Here is a 14,594-nt window from a genome sequence, read left to right as displayed (position 1 = left end):
CAAATTATATCCTTGTTTTTTTCAGCATACCCCCCCCCCCCTTCCCCTACCCTTGAACGGGCCCCTTTAATTAATAAAGCTGCGTCAGCCATCCGGCAATAACTTTTCTCAGGACGCTCAGGGATGTTCGGTATTACTTTAGCCACTTCCTGTGATAACTCCCACATGGAGGGAGAAAGTCGCCGCCACATTTTTAGCCTGCACGCTGGGCACTTGGGATTGTCCTGTTTGGCAGATGCTGCCGCTGGGGCCATCCACCTCCGAAGCCCCAAAACCAGTCCAAAATCCTCTTGCTGCTAATGAGCACAGCTGCAGCTTAAGGGCAGTGATCTCAACTCTGGTTTTGTTACATCTTTAGACTTTCCCGCCTCAATGTATACCTCGTCTGAATGCAAAGCGGATAACGACGAGCGTAACAAGGCACACAGCATTCAGAAGAGCATCAATTGAAGGCATTGCTAGCGACAGTGTTATATACGGCGTGACTCACAGCAAAGCTTGGGAAAAAGGAGGTAAAGCAAACAGTCACGAGTTTAAATACAGCTTTTGGGAGTTGCTCAGAAATGATATCATCGCGGTTAGAAAAACAAGCAGCGGGTCACGGACATCTGCGCTTAAATGTGATGACTGATTAGCTTATGTGGCAAGGACGTTTCTTTCTTTGACACCAGAATAAAAATTGAAAAAGTCAGCGAGACGCTTATGACTATATTAAATTTGATTCATGAATCTAGATTTTCAACTTCTAGCTAGCTACCCATGATGCCTAGTTAAGTAACTTACCAGGACACATTTGGGTAAAACACGATGCAGTGAATGTAGCAAGAAGGCTAACGGCTAAAGAACAAGGCTAGCTTTTACAATCAGCGTGAACTGGGAAACGGCTACACAATGTGGACAAAAGTCTTGGGATCATCAGACGATGTTGACGTGTGTCGTACCGTTGGACGTAGTGCTGGAGGCCACCGCCTTCTCGCTGATGTCATTGCGCGCCGACGAGCCCTTGGTCGCCACGATGGTCTCCACCCTCTTCTTCTTCTCAGCTGCGGAACTGGCCTGGGACTGGGTTTCCATGGCGAATGCTCATTCCTCAGCACCGCATGGAGACGGGACAACTGAGGGGGAGGCGAAGGCAAGAAGCTTTCAAGACAATCTTTACAGTTTCCAACTCAAACTGTACCAAAACTAAGTATGAGCTTCCGCAATGATGCAGAGATCCATAATAGTGAAAACGAGCAGCTCAGGTTCATTCTTTTCTAGCTATCTAAAAATCTAAACTTATTTAGAAGTATGTCACCTTAAACTTCCGACTTCCTGCCAAGAAAAAACAAGCCGCAAACACAACAAGACGAGATCTGGGATCTGACAAACAAAGTAAAAGCGAGTGCAGATAGTCATGCTCGTGTTAGCCAGCGAGGAGAAACCTTAAGGGTATATACCGGAGTAGGAGTAGAAAAAAAAAAAAGGGAAAAAAATCAAAAACATTCCTGGAAAAACAAGGATTGTTTGAAGGCCCCATTGGGAATATGATGGTGCCGGGCAATTTTTCTTTCAAAGAATAAAAGGTGGTTGAAGCTAATGCCGTCTGTGGGTTTAGAAGTGAGCGCCGCGCCGCAGCGTGCCGTCTGGCAGTTCAGCACCTTAGAGGCCGTCTACAAACACAACACCATCCAGGTCACGCAGGTCTATGATTATTAGCCAGACAGCAGCGCGCGCACGCCTTCATTGACACGTCGCTAAGTACAGGACAGGTCAACACAGAACTCAATAATTCATGAACAAGCTATCTAGCTAACTAGCTCATATTATGTAGCTTTGTCTAAACTAGCTAGCTATCATGCTAGACGCCATGGAAAGATTTCGCCGAGACTGTCTAATTAGCCAACAGAGACATTTAATTGCCATGCGCTCTGTAAACATGCTTGCTTTATTACAGGCAGACTAGGGGGTGGGAAGTGTTTTGTTTTTTCTTGGTGGGGGAGGAAGTAGCGAGGGCTAAACTTCAGACAAACACTGCGCGCTTTGTTTGTTTTACTCTTTTTTTTTTTCCATGCATGTCATCTATCCTGACCCGTAACACCAGGCAGCATCTGTAAGCGATTGCCAACTAGCCAAAGAAAAAACAAAGAAGAAACGAAAACACACACACACTCATACATACACACACACACACACACACACACACACACACACACACACAATTACTCCCCGGCCAATCAAAACAGAATTAAACAAAGCTCGCCGTCTAATGGCTCCCACATGACACGCAGCGCCGTCAAGCAGCTAAATACATTTTGCCAGGATGCCTTGACTCGGGAAACAACCCGCGGGCCACACGTTTCCCACCACCAAATTATACTTATTAAAAAAAAAAGAAGGAAAAAGAAAGAAAGAGTACGGCATTGTTTTGTTGTTCCAGGAAACTACAAAAAAAGGAGCAAGTAAATAAAAGATGTGCTGTGCAATAATAGATTACAAGTGGTTGCATGTCTTTGGAATTGCACAGAAGCAGCAACCTTCTGCAAACAAGCACGTCGGGATTTATCTGCGGGCCCCCTTTTGATCCGCACGTGAATGTTTTGAAACGATTGCTCTTGTATTTTTTGGGGGGTAAGAGAACCTGTCATGTCATCATCCATTACAGGCTTTGCCCTGTTTAGTAGTGAGGGCAATTGTTTTGGCTTTGTGATCATGTTTGTGGTGTGAAGGCCTATTTTAGCTTGAAAAATAACATCACTTTGTTAGAATAATGTCAGATTGTGGGCTTCGGAAAAAAAAAAGATAGCTTTTTTTTTCTGAAAAATATGCTTTAACATTACATAGGATTAAGTCAAGAGTTTATTTATAAGAAATTATTTCCTAGAAATTATTTTTTCCAATATCTATAATATAGTTTTTTGGTGGGATAAAAATGTTGAAAACTTTTTCAAACCATCCATAAATCAGATTTGAAATTTGAAAGAGCGCTTACTAGCTTGTGCAGGTGTGCCTAATGAAGTGTCCCATGAGAATTCCCGCACGATCCCAGCTGCCTTTCCACTCCGCCTGCAGTCTGATGATTAATCCTCATGTTGAATTTTCCTCACACTTGTAAGGAAAGAAGCGTGACGCTTTAAGAAAAAAAAAAAATGTGTTGACTGTTGCAACGTCCCCCCCCCCCCCCGCAGGTGAGCTCCACCGCAAGGAGATGAAGCGGATAGCAGGGTCAAGTTTGCCTTTTGTAGGGGGCGGCGAGGGGCATTCCGCCGGCAAACATTCCCAAGTCCAGCCCAGTGGAGCGTGTCGGAGCGGCTTTTTGTGTGCCGGCAGCTACCGAGCAGCAATTAAAAGCCAGAACTTTTCACCCCTCATCCCGCTGACCTTCGCGGCACGCCCTTCAGACGCAGTCGCGCGCGCTTTTTTTGTTATTTTTATTTTATGTTTTGTTTTGCATCTTCATTTTGCGCCGTAATCCCTCCACGCAGAGAGCGAGGCCATTTAACAGGTTTAAAATGCTACAATTCACACCAAAAAACATCCTTATTTTTTAAGCACATTAGGCAAATCAATTTAACATAAATTATACGCCCGCCCGGCGCACAAAAGGCGGCGAGCGGAATGTCAAATCCAACACATCAAAGTGAACAGCAAAAATAAACTCTTGTCTACTTTCGTTTTTTGGGTTTCAGCACAAACTTCCGGCACACACGCGAAACACAAAAAATGCGTACAAAAAAGACGTACGCAAGAATAAAGTTGTCATTTTTCTTAGGAAAAAAAGTTTAGGAAGGAAATTGTATTTTGCAAGAAAATCCGTTGGCATAATATTGAAAGTATTATTGGGGGGGGGGCGGCTCGGTGGCGCACTGGGTAGCACGTCCGCCTCACAGTTAGGAGGGTGTGGGTTCGATTCCACCTCCGGCCCTCCCTGTGTGGAGTTTGCATGTTCTCCCCGGGCCCGCGTGGGTTTTCTCCGGGCACTCCGGTTTCCTCCCACATCCCAAAAACATGCTTGGTAGGCCGATTGAGCACTCCAAATTGTCCCTAGGTGTGAGTGCGAGTGCGTATGGTTGTTTGTCTCTGTGTGCCCTGCGATTGGCTGGCAACCGGTTCAAGGTGTCCCCCGCCTACTGCCCGATGACGGCTGGGATAGGCTCCGGCACGCCCGCGACCCCCGTGGGGACTAAGCGGTACAGAAAATGGATGGATGGATGGATTATTGGGGGGGGGGGGGTTAATGAATGTGTGCAATTTCCGTGGTGAGATGTTGGCTTGGATTGGGCGCACTTTCCCCTCCCCTCCCCCTCCCAGCAAATACGAGCTGCTGTATTTGTGTTCATTTCATTAGGGGGACTGTTCAGTGTCGAGGGTCCCGCCGTCCCCCTTGAAGCAGGAGGGTGAGGGGCTGTTGGAGGGCGGGGTGGGGCGAGGGGGGGCAACTGGGGGCGGCGCAGCATTCATCATCATTACATCAGCGACCACCGAGATCTGCTATCTGCGTCTTATCACGAGTGCACCGACGCCGCAAGTCGGAGGGGAGGGAAGCGATGGAGACGATTGGGACAGATTGCCAGTGAAAAGGGGGAGGGGAGGGGGAGGAGTGTGTGCGTGTGTGTGAGAGTGTGTGTAGGTGCCCCTGCATGCCTGCGCATGTTTTCCCGGGTGTGTTTTTGCAAATTTCACAGCTATGCCAACAACATGAAGGTTCTGCTGCACAGCTGGAACAACTAAAAACACTCCAGGGGCGAGGGGGGGGGGGGGGGGCAAGGGGGATTGTGCTTGGGCTACAGGGGTGAGGAAGGGAGGGGGAGGGCTGCTGGCGGCGTCTAAACCCTGCAGCAAGATTATCCCAATCTTGCAATAAAAGCGAACGGCGTGCACGTGTTTGCATTGGATAAGGTGTTGGGCCGACCTGACCGGCAGGGCCCCTCCCAAGCTCACCTCACGTGGAGGCAAACAAATTTAGAGGTCAAAAGTTGTAATATCATCAACAATAAATTTGGATTTTAGTCTTGCTAGAAAAAAAAAAATGCAAATATTACCAGGATAAAGTTAACTTTTGAAATGAAAGGCAATTTAATGCTAAAAAGTCATTTTGCATTTTCCTAAGAAGACTTTTCGGACTTTAAATTGCGCAATCAAATCCATTTCCGTGCTTTCAGGACAGCGACTCGTGATTGTTTGCGGCAAGTTTTGCGGCCTTTGATTTGTCGGTCGTGTCGATTGCGAGCGGCGTCTGTTTATATTTTGCGTCAAGGACAAACAGTAGCTTTGAGCGGCGCTAATAGGATTACCCCCGCGAGCCGACGACCTCTCCACTTGCGGCACAATGCCACCGGGGGACCCGAGCGCATCTTACATTCCTGCCCAACAAACCCACACGATGTAATCGCGACGCTTACACAACGCCTCTTTTTTTTTTCCCTGTTTGCCGCGCCGGCTACGCGGCAGATAAGGCCCCGAATAAAGCCAGCGCGGCACAATGGCATCCTCGCTGGTGTTGTCCCCGACTCCAAAGCGTATTAAAGTATTATTTCGATATTTTTGAGCGGTCGCCTTTGATGCGAGCGACACTTTCCTGACGCGCCGCGGAAATGCTTATTCAGCGCTGCGGTGGCGCAAAATGCAGATTAAGACACAAGGAAGGTCCTTGGGAAAGTTTTTGCTTGGCTCGACTTTGACTTGCGTGAGCCCTTAAATTGCCTCCTTAAATCACCTTCTGATCCTAAATGTATTTCTTTGTTGCTTTCAGTGACTCCAAATGATTCTTTCTGCATCTTTTTGGTTACCGACGACGTGATTAATGGCGACGCGGTGCGAGGGTCTCCGAGGCCGCGGGCCCGACAACAAGCGCCGAGGAGGGGATAATGCGCAATAATCACGGCGGCAGACAATCAGGCGAGGGCCTATTAGCTGAGCCCATCAGGAAGGCTAAGTGAGAAATGAGCTCTTCCCAAGCGCCTCCTCGATTCACCCCCTCCCCTCCCCCCAGTCATAATGTTTACTTGAAGACTGGGCCGGATGCCCCAGCGGCCATTTTTATTGGCTCTGATTAAGTCCCGCGCTAGTCCCGGGCGACGCCATTTCAAGGCCATTAACGGCTTGCAAATTGGAGTCGATGAAGTCGTCGACTCCAAGTCGGGCCGCGGCGAGATGAAGTCCCACCCAAACGCACGCGGACGGCTGAGAAGGCGAGACGTCGGGATGTAAAAGAATGCACGATGAGGCCCGGCCTGAGATGCGCCACGGGAGGAATGCGGCGGGAAAGGGGGGGGATGGATGGGGAGGGGGGAGGGTGCGAGTGGGGTCTTTAATGTTGTACTTCCTGCACGGATGGGAAACCTTCCAGGGGGTAAAAGGCGGGTTACGCATTCCGAGCGTGCCGAGAGCGATGACTTTGCTGCGGCCGCACGTTGACTTTATCTGTCGGGAGACGGCGGCCACATTCCTGGCGTGACGTCACGGCGCCTGCTCACGTGATGCCTTCTCTTGAAGTGACCCCTTAAGTTACCCAAACTCCAATATGTCTTAAGTTACTCCTTCACTTACATGACTTACTTGGCGGAAGTTGTCTTAGATTTGTTTGTGCGTGTGTGTGCGACTCGGAAGCGGCAGAGGTGCGCACGCATCAAAAGCCGAGCGCGGATCTCATGATGAAGTCCCGCCGACTTTGGAGACGTCTCGTTCCCTTTCCTTTACGTGCCAGCACCTCGCTTCGATCCATTCTGACTTTCAGAGGGTGCACACACGCAAGCACACACACGCACTGGGGGTCTCAGAGGATTTGCTGCACCTCACCTAAGCGCACACGCATGCACACTGACGGGAAAGTCTGAACAGTACTGGGAGAGCAGCGGGTGTTGCAACACCCGCATTTTTTCCAGTTCCGTCTTGCCTGCGGCATGTCGGCCAAACGTAGGCTGACGTCAGCCAAGGGAAGGATGAGAGCGTCTTAATGAAGACGTGCGGGGGCTTTGCGCCTTAACTGGAAGTTGAGCGCAGGACAATAAGCTCGGCCGTCTCGACAGCGCGGCGAAGACGACGGCCTCATCGCTCACCCGCGCAATCAGCCGTCGCTCCCGGACGCAAGGCGGCGAGTCCTGCGGGTCCTGGTATGGAAATGGCCACGGCAATGGCAGCGACCGCAGCGCTAATGGCTTATTAGCCCACGTTAGCTGGTTTGCATTGATTGCCCGCCCCTCACCCGCACCCGCCAGAGGGATGACAGCGCTGTTGCAGCGTCGCATGCGGTTCTCTAATCACATGGCAGCTTGTTTCAATAAAGCAACATTACCATAAACCCGGCAAAGGCGTAAACCTGGCCGGGTGCGTGCGGGTGGGGGGAGCGACGGCAGATTAGCCGGTAACGCACGCCATATGCGGCGAGTCAGCACAGACCTTTTTTCTGGTTTCGCATTAAAAAGTCATTTTGAGGCTGGCATGTGCACCCCCAAAGCAACAGGTGGCGACGTAAGCGCAAAGAACTACGTCAAATCGCCATAAGACCGGTCTTTCCCAAACTTTTAACCTTCAACATCCAAACAATTTTGGCGCACCCCTAACTGGAGGTTTATTTCCAAGACTCAATAACCGTGACACAATACAGATTGGGGTTCAAGGGGTGCATTCGGTGGCGCAAAAAAAAAAATGTGGGGGCGCACAGGTAGAGTCATATTCAGTAATGGGAGGAGACAGAGACTTAGAGGCGCCACACACACAAAAGCTTTATAAATAATTCTAAAAGCTAACGGGATGCCTTGTCAACGTGCGCCGTGGCTTCACACACACACACGCAAGAGAAGAGACAAAAAAAAACACAAGAAAGGTCAATTTTTGTGAAGACACACACACACACATGCACACACACGGAGAGCGGTGCACTTATCATGCAGGGCAGCCGAAGACAGCGGAGAGCTGTCATGTAAATCTCTTTGTGAAAGCAGCTTTGGGGGGTGCTAGTGAGGGGCTTACACACCGCTGAGCCCCGAGGTGCAGCTACACACTCCACTCCACTCAACTCTCTACCCCCCCTCAACCCCCCGCCGCACCTCCCTTCGTGCTCATTCTCACACACACACGCTCACTTCACATATATCCTGCTTTTTACTTTGTGGGGGGAAAAATGGGTCAGTTTGACCCGCAACGTACATTACTCGAGATTGCGCACCCACGCACCCCCTCCCACCCCTGACCACAACCCGCCTCCTCGGGGTCCAAGTCTGGACTCCCAGAGGCCGCGGTGACTAATGTCCTGCCCGGGTCCAGACAATGACTGGGCTCACACGTGGGGCAAAAGTTGAGGAGGAATCAGGTGGCTGCGGGCTTGGAGGGGGGCGGGGTCAGCCACCTTTGACAAATGGACGCCTGGTTGGTGGCCACGGAAGCTTTGAACAGAAAGTGAGAGTGGGAATAGAATGAATTCTTTGCCTTTCTTCATGAATAAGATCTACTTCCCACAAAGCTGCATCCTGACATACGATTGTATTAAAAGCAAACTGCTCGGACGAGCGGGGGCCGTTTTTGCCGGCCCCCCTCCCCCGCCGTACGTACACATGTTTTCCTCTTCTTCGTACATTTTTGCCTGTCAGCACGAGGCCGCCCACACAACTGCGCCGTAAAGTTCAGGCGGCGTGATGACAAACTGTTATTAAAAATGTCTCCCTCTCTTTCAAGGAGCTTGGCGCCCCCCCCCCCCACCCAGCCCACCTCAAGCCCCCCCCACAACCCTGAAAGGAACCGGGCTTTGTCTGCAGAGCAAAGGAGCGAGGTACCCTCCCCTTGCACCCCCTTCTCCAGCATCCCAAAAACCGTGTTCCTCGCTCCCCGTGGAGTATTGTTAAAACACACCCCCTTCCCAAGCCCCCCCCCCCTTTAAACCAGCATGCTTTGCATGAGAAAAAACGATTAGTCTTCAAATGCAGCGCTGTCAAAAGGGGTGCGCAGGGAGCCGGGGGCAGAAGTTTGCTCCGGTAGTTGAGTTTTTTTTTTTTTTGTTTCTCTGAGTTGAGGACGACGAGGCGCCATTGAAGCCGCTCGCCCGCCCGCGTCAGCATTCTTCACAAGATACGAGAGCAAGAAGAACCCTCTCCAGCCTGTGCGGAAATGAACAGCAAGGAAAAAGTGGGCCCAGTTCAGTGGGGGGGGGGGGGGGGGGGCTCCTTTCAGGTATTAACCCCGCGACATCCTGGACAATGGGCCCCTCGTCCACGTCCACTTAAAGATGCGGCGAGGCTCCAAAATGAAAGACGACACTGAAAAGCAGTCGGGCCTCGGATAAAAACACTTTGGAGCCGTTTTTGTCCCAGGAAGAATCACTTGTGTTGAACGTTATGGTGCACTCTGTGAGGACTTGATCTGTTTTTTTTTTTCCATTTAGGAACTACACGTTTTCTTCAGCAAAAGGTCACAGGGGTCACAGAGCCGCTAAATTTGCTCGCCGCTATATCTGAAATGACGGCAGAGCCTCGGCCTCCTCCTCCCTGCGTGCACCTTATCCAAAGACATCGCTCGGCTTGAAAGGTGCCTTTAGCGGCTCCTTGAAGCCGGGGGTGGGGGGGGTCGGGGTCCCGCTCTGGGACAATGATGGTTGGAGGTTGCAGAGGGGGAGACACATAGCATATTAAATGGGCCGTCAGAGCTGGGCCGGTCCGCACGGAGGTACTAGATCTGAGGCATGCCCTGAAGGGACGGTCGGCTGGGGGATTAGCGGGCCGACGAGGAGGAACCCTCCCGCGTCCGCCCTTCCTTCGCTCGCTCGTACGCTAACGCCCACTTTTGCAACTTTACGTCCTCAAAGCAAGAGGAAGCCTCCTCGCATGACCAAGCGGTGGCCCAACTTGGCGAGTTGAAGGTGGGATGCCCTCACACTGGGGCAAGGAGAGCCACCCGCAGTTTAAGCACACCAAAAAAAAATCATGACAGTGAGTTGAAATGATTTTTATGCTACTGCAGGCTTGCAAACATAAAATGCCGATTAAGAGCAACTGGAGGCGCCGTGGGTTATTGCGACAAACAACAAACAAGCCACGACAAGCGCACAATTATCTCGGAAAGGAAAGTCAACTTCCTTCTCACAACGCACGCATTAGCAACACAACAGGGCACATTAGCGCCTCTCGCCTGATACGCACTCGCGCTACTCGTGTGTGTGCGTGTGTGCGTGTGTGTGTGTAAGAGGAGAGGCCATAGCTCAAGAAGCTAATAGAATGTCACCTCATCGCATTAACATGACAGGCTCCATTCTGCGGGGGCAGCGGGGCACGAGGGGGGGGGGGGGCAGTGTTGGGAGGGAGCGAGCACAAACTCTGCATAATTTGGACTTTTCAAGTTGAGATAAACGCTATCGGCATTATTGGTATGATGTCGGCGTTGGGGAGAAAAAAAAGAAGCTTTGCATCTTGAGCGCCGGCGCATTTATCAGCGTCCTAACGACACGATGAATTTTTGGGGAGGGTGCGCCTGTTCCGCAATAGTCACCTTGACTCCTGCCTGCCCTGAAATAAAACAACTGGCTCAAACATTTTTCTTGGGAATTACGTGGCTTAGTAAGGCTTCACGTTTTTATCACTTACAAATACAGAACTGAACAATAATATTTACGTTGCCACCAAGATTGCTTTAATATTTTTTTATCTATTTTTGGCCCGTGGCACAAATTTTATCTGATTATTTTTAGGCATTTAGATTGCCTTTTTTTTTTTTTTTTTTTACACAGGAAATGTTAACTGCTCCACGTGTTTTAAAATAATAAATATATATGTATATATTAATAAAGTAAAGAACACATATTTTAAAAAAACTATTGCAAATATTATATATTGATAACACAATGTCTTCTAATATTTGTTGCCACTCTCAAAATATTGTCTAAACTTTAAAATGAGTCAACCAGGAGTCATCCCAAAAGATAAAGAAGACAAAAACAATTTGCAACTGCATGTAAAAATCAAATTCCAAATGACGCTCAGCTCGTCATTTCAACACTAAATTTGACGAGATTGATTTCTATTTTAACAGCCTGATTTTTAGATCAAACACTTGAGACGATTCAATCAGGTTTAGTATCAAAACATTGGTTTTTCTTGCCAATGGTCCAGGTGTGAAAAAGACGAGTGCGGCGTGGTGCCGATGACTCTGGCACGAGGAAACCCGATAAGCCAGCGAGCACATCAAATGTGGAGCAGCTGGCTGCGACTTTCAAACAAAATATCTCCACATGTGGATGCTTTTCATGTGGCCATGCCCCCCCCCAACCCCCGCTTAAGAAAATGAACATAAACTTGCCCCCTTGTGCATAAACACACGAGTGAGTCATGCAATGAGGGGATTTCACATTTATGACTTTGGGACTGGGAAGATTGATTTTTTTTTTTTTTACAAGAATGCAGAGAAAAAAAACCAGACTGTAACACGTATTTGATTTTTCTGAGGTGGCCTTAAGACATAATGTAAAAGTCTTTCATTTCTCCTTTTCAATGTTACTTTTTTTAGGTGACTATATGTAAAGTAATAGACATGATATTCAAATTGGCAAGCGTCAATTAAATATTTATTCTGTGTATCAAAGTCATAATCAACTGGAGTACACTTTAGAGTAATCTGAATAGTGCCCTCTATAAGAAACTATGACACGTGCAGAATGTGTGTTTGAGCTTTGGCTCATGTTTTCACACACAGAAAATTAAAGCAAAGATGCACGTTTGTCTGAACTGTTTTAACTGCCATTAATAACAACAATAATATTAATATTTCCAATAATATTATTAATAACGTGAGATACAATTGGATAAACAAGACACACACACACACAAAGGCCTTGTTTAAAAAGTTTTAAATATGTAACATTCCACTGACAATTATAATATCAATACTAATAATAGCAATAAATTCATAAGGATGATGAAAAGTGTATGATAGATTGTGTGTGCGCGCGCGCGTGTCTGTTCTGGTTAATCGTTTCAACATGATGCGCAAAAGCACAACACGAAAAAAAATGCAACAAACTTCAACTCATATTAATTAATAAGAATTATAAGCAGAACCGTTATGGAATAAATCTTGATATGTGAGTCTTAAATGCTTCAGCACACTACAAACATAAACGTGTGCGTGACACACGCACGCACAAAATAAACTAATGCAACTAAGACTAATGCTAATCATAAATGTATGAAATTCATTGCGCGCGTGTGTGCATTTTCTTGTTAACGGTTTCAACAAGTCAGACACACACACACACAGTGAAATATGATCACACATGCCCCCTACACACACACTCTCTCTCTCTCTTTCACACACACACACACTCACTCACGCAGGCACGCGCGCGCGCGCGCGTTTTTCGCGTCCAAAAAGTTGTAGCAGCTCCAACGCATTTGCTCGCCTTTTGTGACACACAACATGAATTGAAAGTGGTGCTGCCAAAGTTTGCACCGAAAGCGCGCACAAAGTTTGCCCGCAAGTCAACTTTGAGAGCAACTTTGGCGAGCTTCGTGAGTGTGTTTAGTGCGTAAAATGCGCTTGGAATCAGCCAGACTTACTTGCGTGTGTCTTTCAGGCCCTTTTTTGCGAAGTTTCTCTCTGTCAGGTCGGGAGCAGATGCGCCTTTGGAGGAACTCTTCTTCTTCTCCTCCTCCTCCTTGTTTTTCTTCTCCCTTTTCCACGCTGCAACTTCCAAACAGCGCGGCCAGAGTTGGTCCTCCTCTTCTCCTCCTTGTTCTTTTTCTTCTTCTCCTCCTTCTTCTTCTACTCCTTTCGTGGCTTCTTCTTCTTTGGGCGTCTTTGCTGCCTTCAAGGGCCGTCGGACAAACAAGCGTCCAGTGCAGCCCGCCACTAAAAGTGTGCGGACACCCCCCCCCCCAAAAAGAGAAAGGAGAGTGTGTGCGGCGCGTCACTCTGGTGCTGTTGCGTTGAGTGCGCCTTTTTTTCCAGAAGAGAGGACGAAGTGTGGAACTCCAGCTGCTCGTTCCCCCGCTTGACTCCTCCCTCCTTCAACTCCACACAGCCATCCTCCTCCTCCCCTTTTTTTCGTACCCCCTTCCCGTCTTCCCACCGCCTTCTGCATCCACTTACTTGGCGCAACTTTTTTTTTTTACACTGAAGTGTGCACATTTTTATAAATCCACGTTTTGCGAGATTACACGACCCGCATGTGCTCCAAGGCAATACTTCTTAAACTTTTGACATCAAGTAAGCCCTTAAAAAAAATACTTTTTTTTAAATGGTCAATTTTCTTTATTTTACTCTATTTTCATGATTGGCGCAAATGTGGCCTAAATCAGCGTGAAGGCATGCAAGACCGAGTGTTGGTCATTTTGCAAAAGACGATGTTTTCCTGAAAGGGTGGTCTGCGTCGTTGTGGATGTGAACACAGCCCACTCCATTTGTTTTGGTATTTACTTCTTTGCAAAGTCTTTATTTTTAAAATTGTAAAAGAATATAAGGGCTGAGAAAATATGGAAAGATCCTTAATTGGCAATCAATCAATCGATCAATCAGCGGCCGGTGTCACGATACGGCTGCCATCAATAAACTCATTACAGTCAGGCCGTTTAACTTTTTTGGAATTAATCAGAATGTCTTCATTAAGGATGAAGTCGCCGGTCCGCCCACATCCACAGAAGAGTCGCCATGACGACAGCAAGGGCGTGGCGTAATAGCGCTGTTAGCCGCCGCTCATCTGGGCCTCATTCCCATCACGTCAGGTCCTTGTTAGGAGCTCGCGTGTGCGTGTTGGGGGGCGCGCATTGGGGCAAGAGGAGCAGTGTTCCCCAAAGTATTCCATCAAAGAGGGGCCAGGATCTCGGGGATTGCGATTGTGCCCGCAGGCAACTCACCCCGCGTTCGCTCTTGCTCACATTCCAAAGTCGGACCCGGCGAGCCAAAGCACACATCAAAAGCGCCTCTGCACTCGCCAAAGCCATTGACGAGGAAAAAGAGAAGGAAAAAAAGAAAAGGAAAGAAAGAAAGAAAAAAAGGTTCGGGGGTCCCGTCACGCCCCCCTCCCCACCTTTGAGCTCACCATCTCACCCCAATTAAGGAGTGGTCGCTGCAAACACACACACACACACGGAGAAGAAAAGAAATGTGTCTGAGGTGGATCCCAAGTTTGGCAATCACAATCAATGTATCAGAAATAAAATGTTAAACGTTAAAATTATTTTGATTTAGAATCTTCCGACTGAGCGAAGGAAGGCTGCAGCGTCCTGTCGCTGCAGCTTCTGTCTGAAAAAATGAAAAAACACACACAATATTTTCTGCTTATTGTGCAAAAGCGCCATGACAATCGATAATTGCCGGCAAGTTTCGTGACCATCTGACACACTTGACGGACATCGTACGAACTCGTTGACTTCCAAGTCGTTTTCGAGCGGCCAAGCGGAATTTTGGGTTGGGACTTTCCACATTTGCTCCTTACTTTTGTCCATGTGGCACCTTTAGCCTAGCATCTTTTTTTTTTCTTCTTTGCTAGGCCTCATTAGCCACTCAGTCGCCCCCCCAAAAGGAAATTTGGGGGCTTCTTATGCATCCCTGGGAAATAATCAAGTGCTCAACTTGGGCAATTGAAGCAAATTGCGGGCGCGGCGACGGCCGGCGGGCGCACTTTTCACGCCGGC

The 14,594-nt window shown here is 48.4% G+C and overlaps 1 protein-coding gene across 2 annotated transcripts in view; it reads right to left on the bottom strand.

Annotated features, from left to right (window-relative positions):
• Positions 1-12,920, bottom strand: part of gli3 (GLI family zinc finger 3) — a 57,182-nt gene extending 44,262 nt beyond the window's left edge. For both annotated transcript variants that reach the window (XM_037279511.1, XM_037279512.1), the window contains exons 1-2: positions 12,519-12,920; positions 942-1,115 (exon numbers count right to left, since the gene is read on the bottom strand). In XM_037279511.1, coding sequence (XP_037135406.1) covers positions 942-1,074 — 133 coding nt within the window. In that variant the 5' untranslated portion in view covers positions 1,075-1,115; positions 12,519-12,920. The remainder of the gene's footprint in view (positions 1-941; positions 1,116-12,518) is intronic.
• Between the last annotated feature and the right edge of the window lie 1,674 nt (positions 12,921-14,594).

The sequence above is a fragment of the Syngnathus acus genome, chromosome 20 (genome assembly GCF_901709675.1).
Source record: "Syngnathus acus chromosome 20, fSynAcu1.2, whole genome shotgun sequence".
NCBI lineage: Eukaryota > Metazoa > Chordata > Actinopteri > Syngnathiformes > Syngnathidae > Syngnathus > Syngnathus acus.
This window is presented reverse-complemented; position numbering and strand designations above follow the sequence as displayed.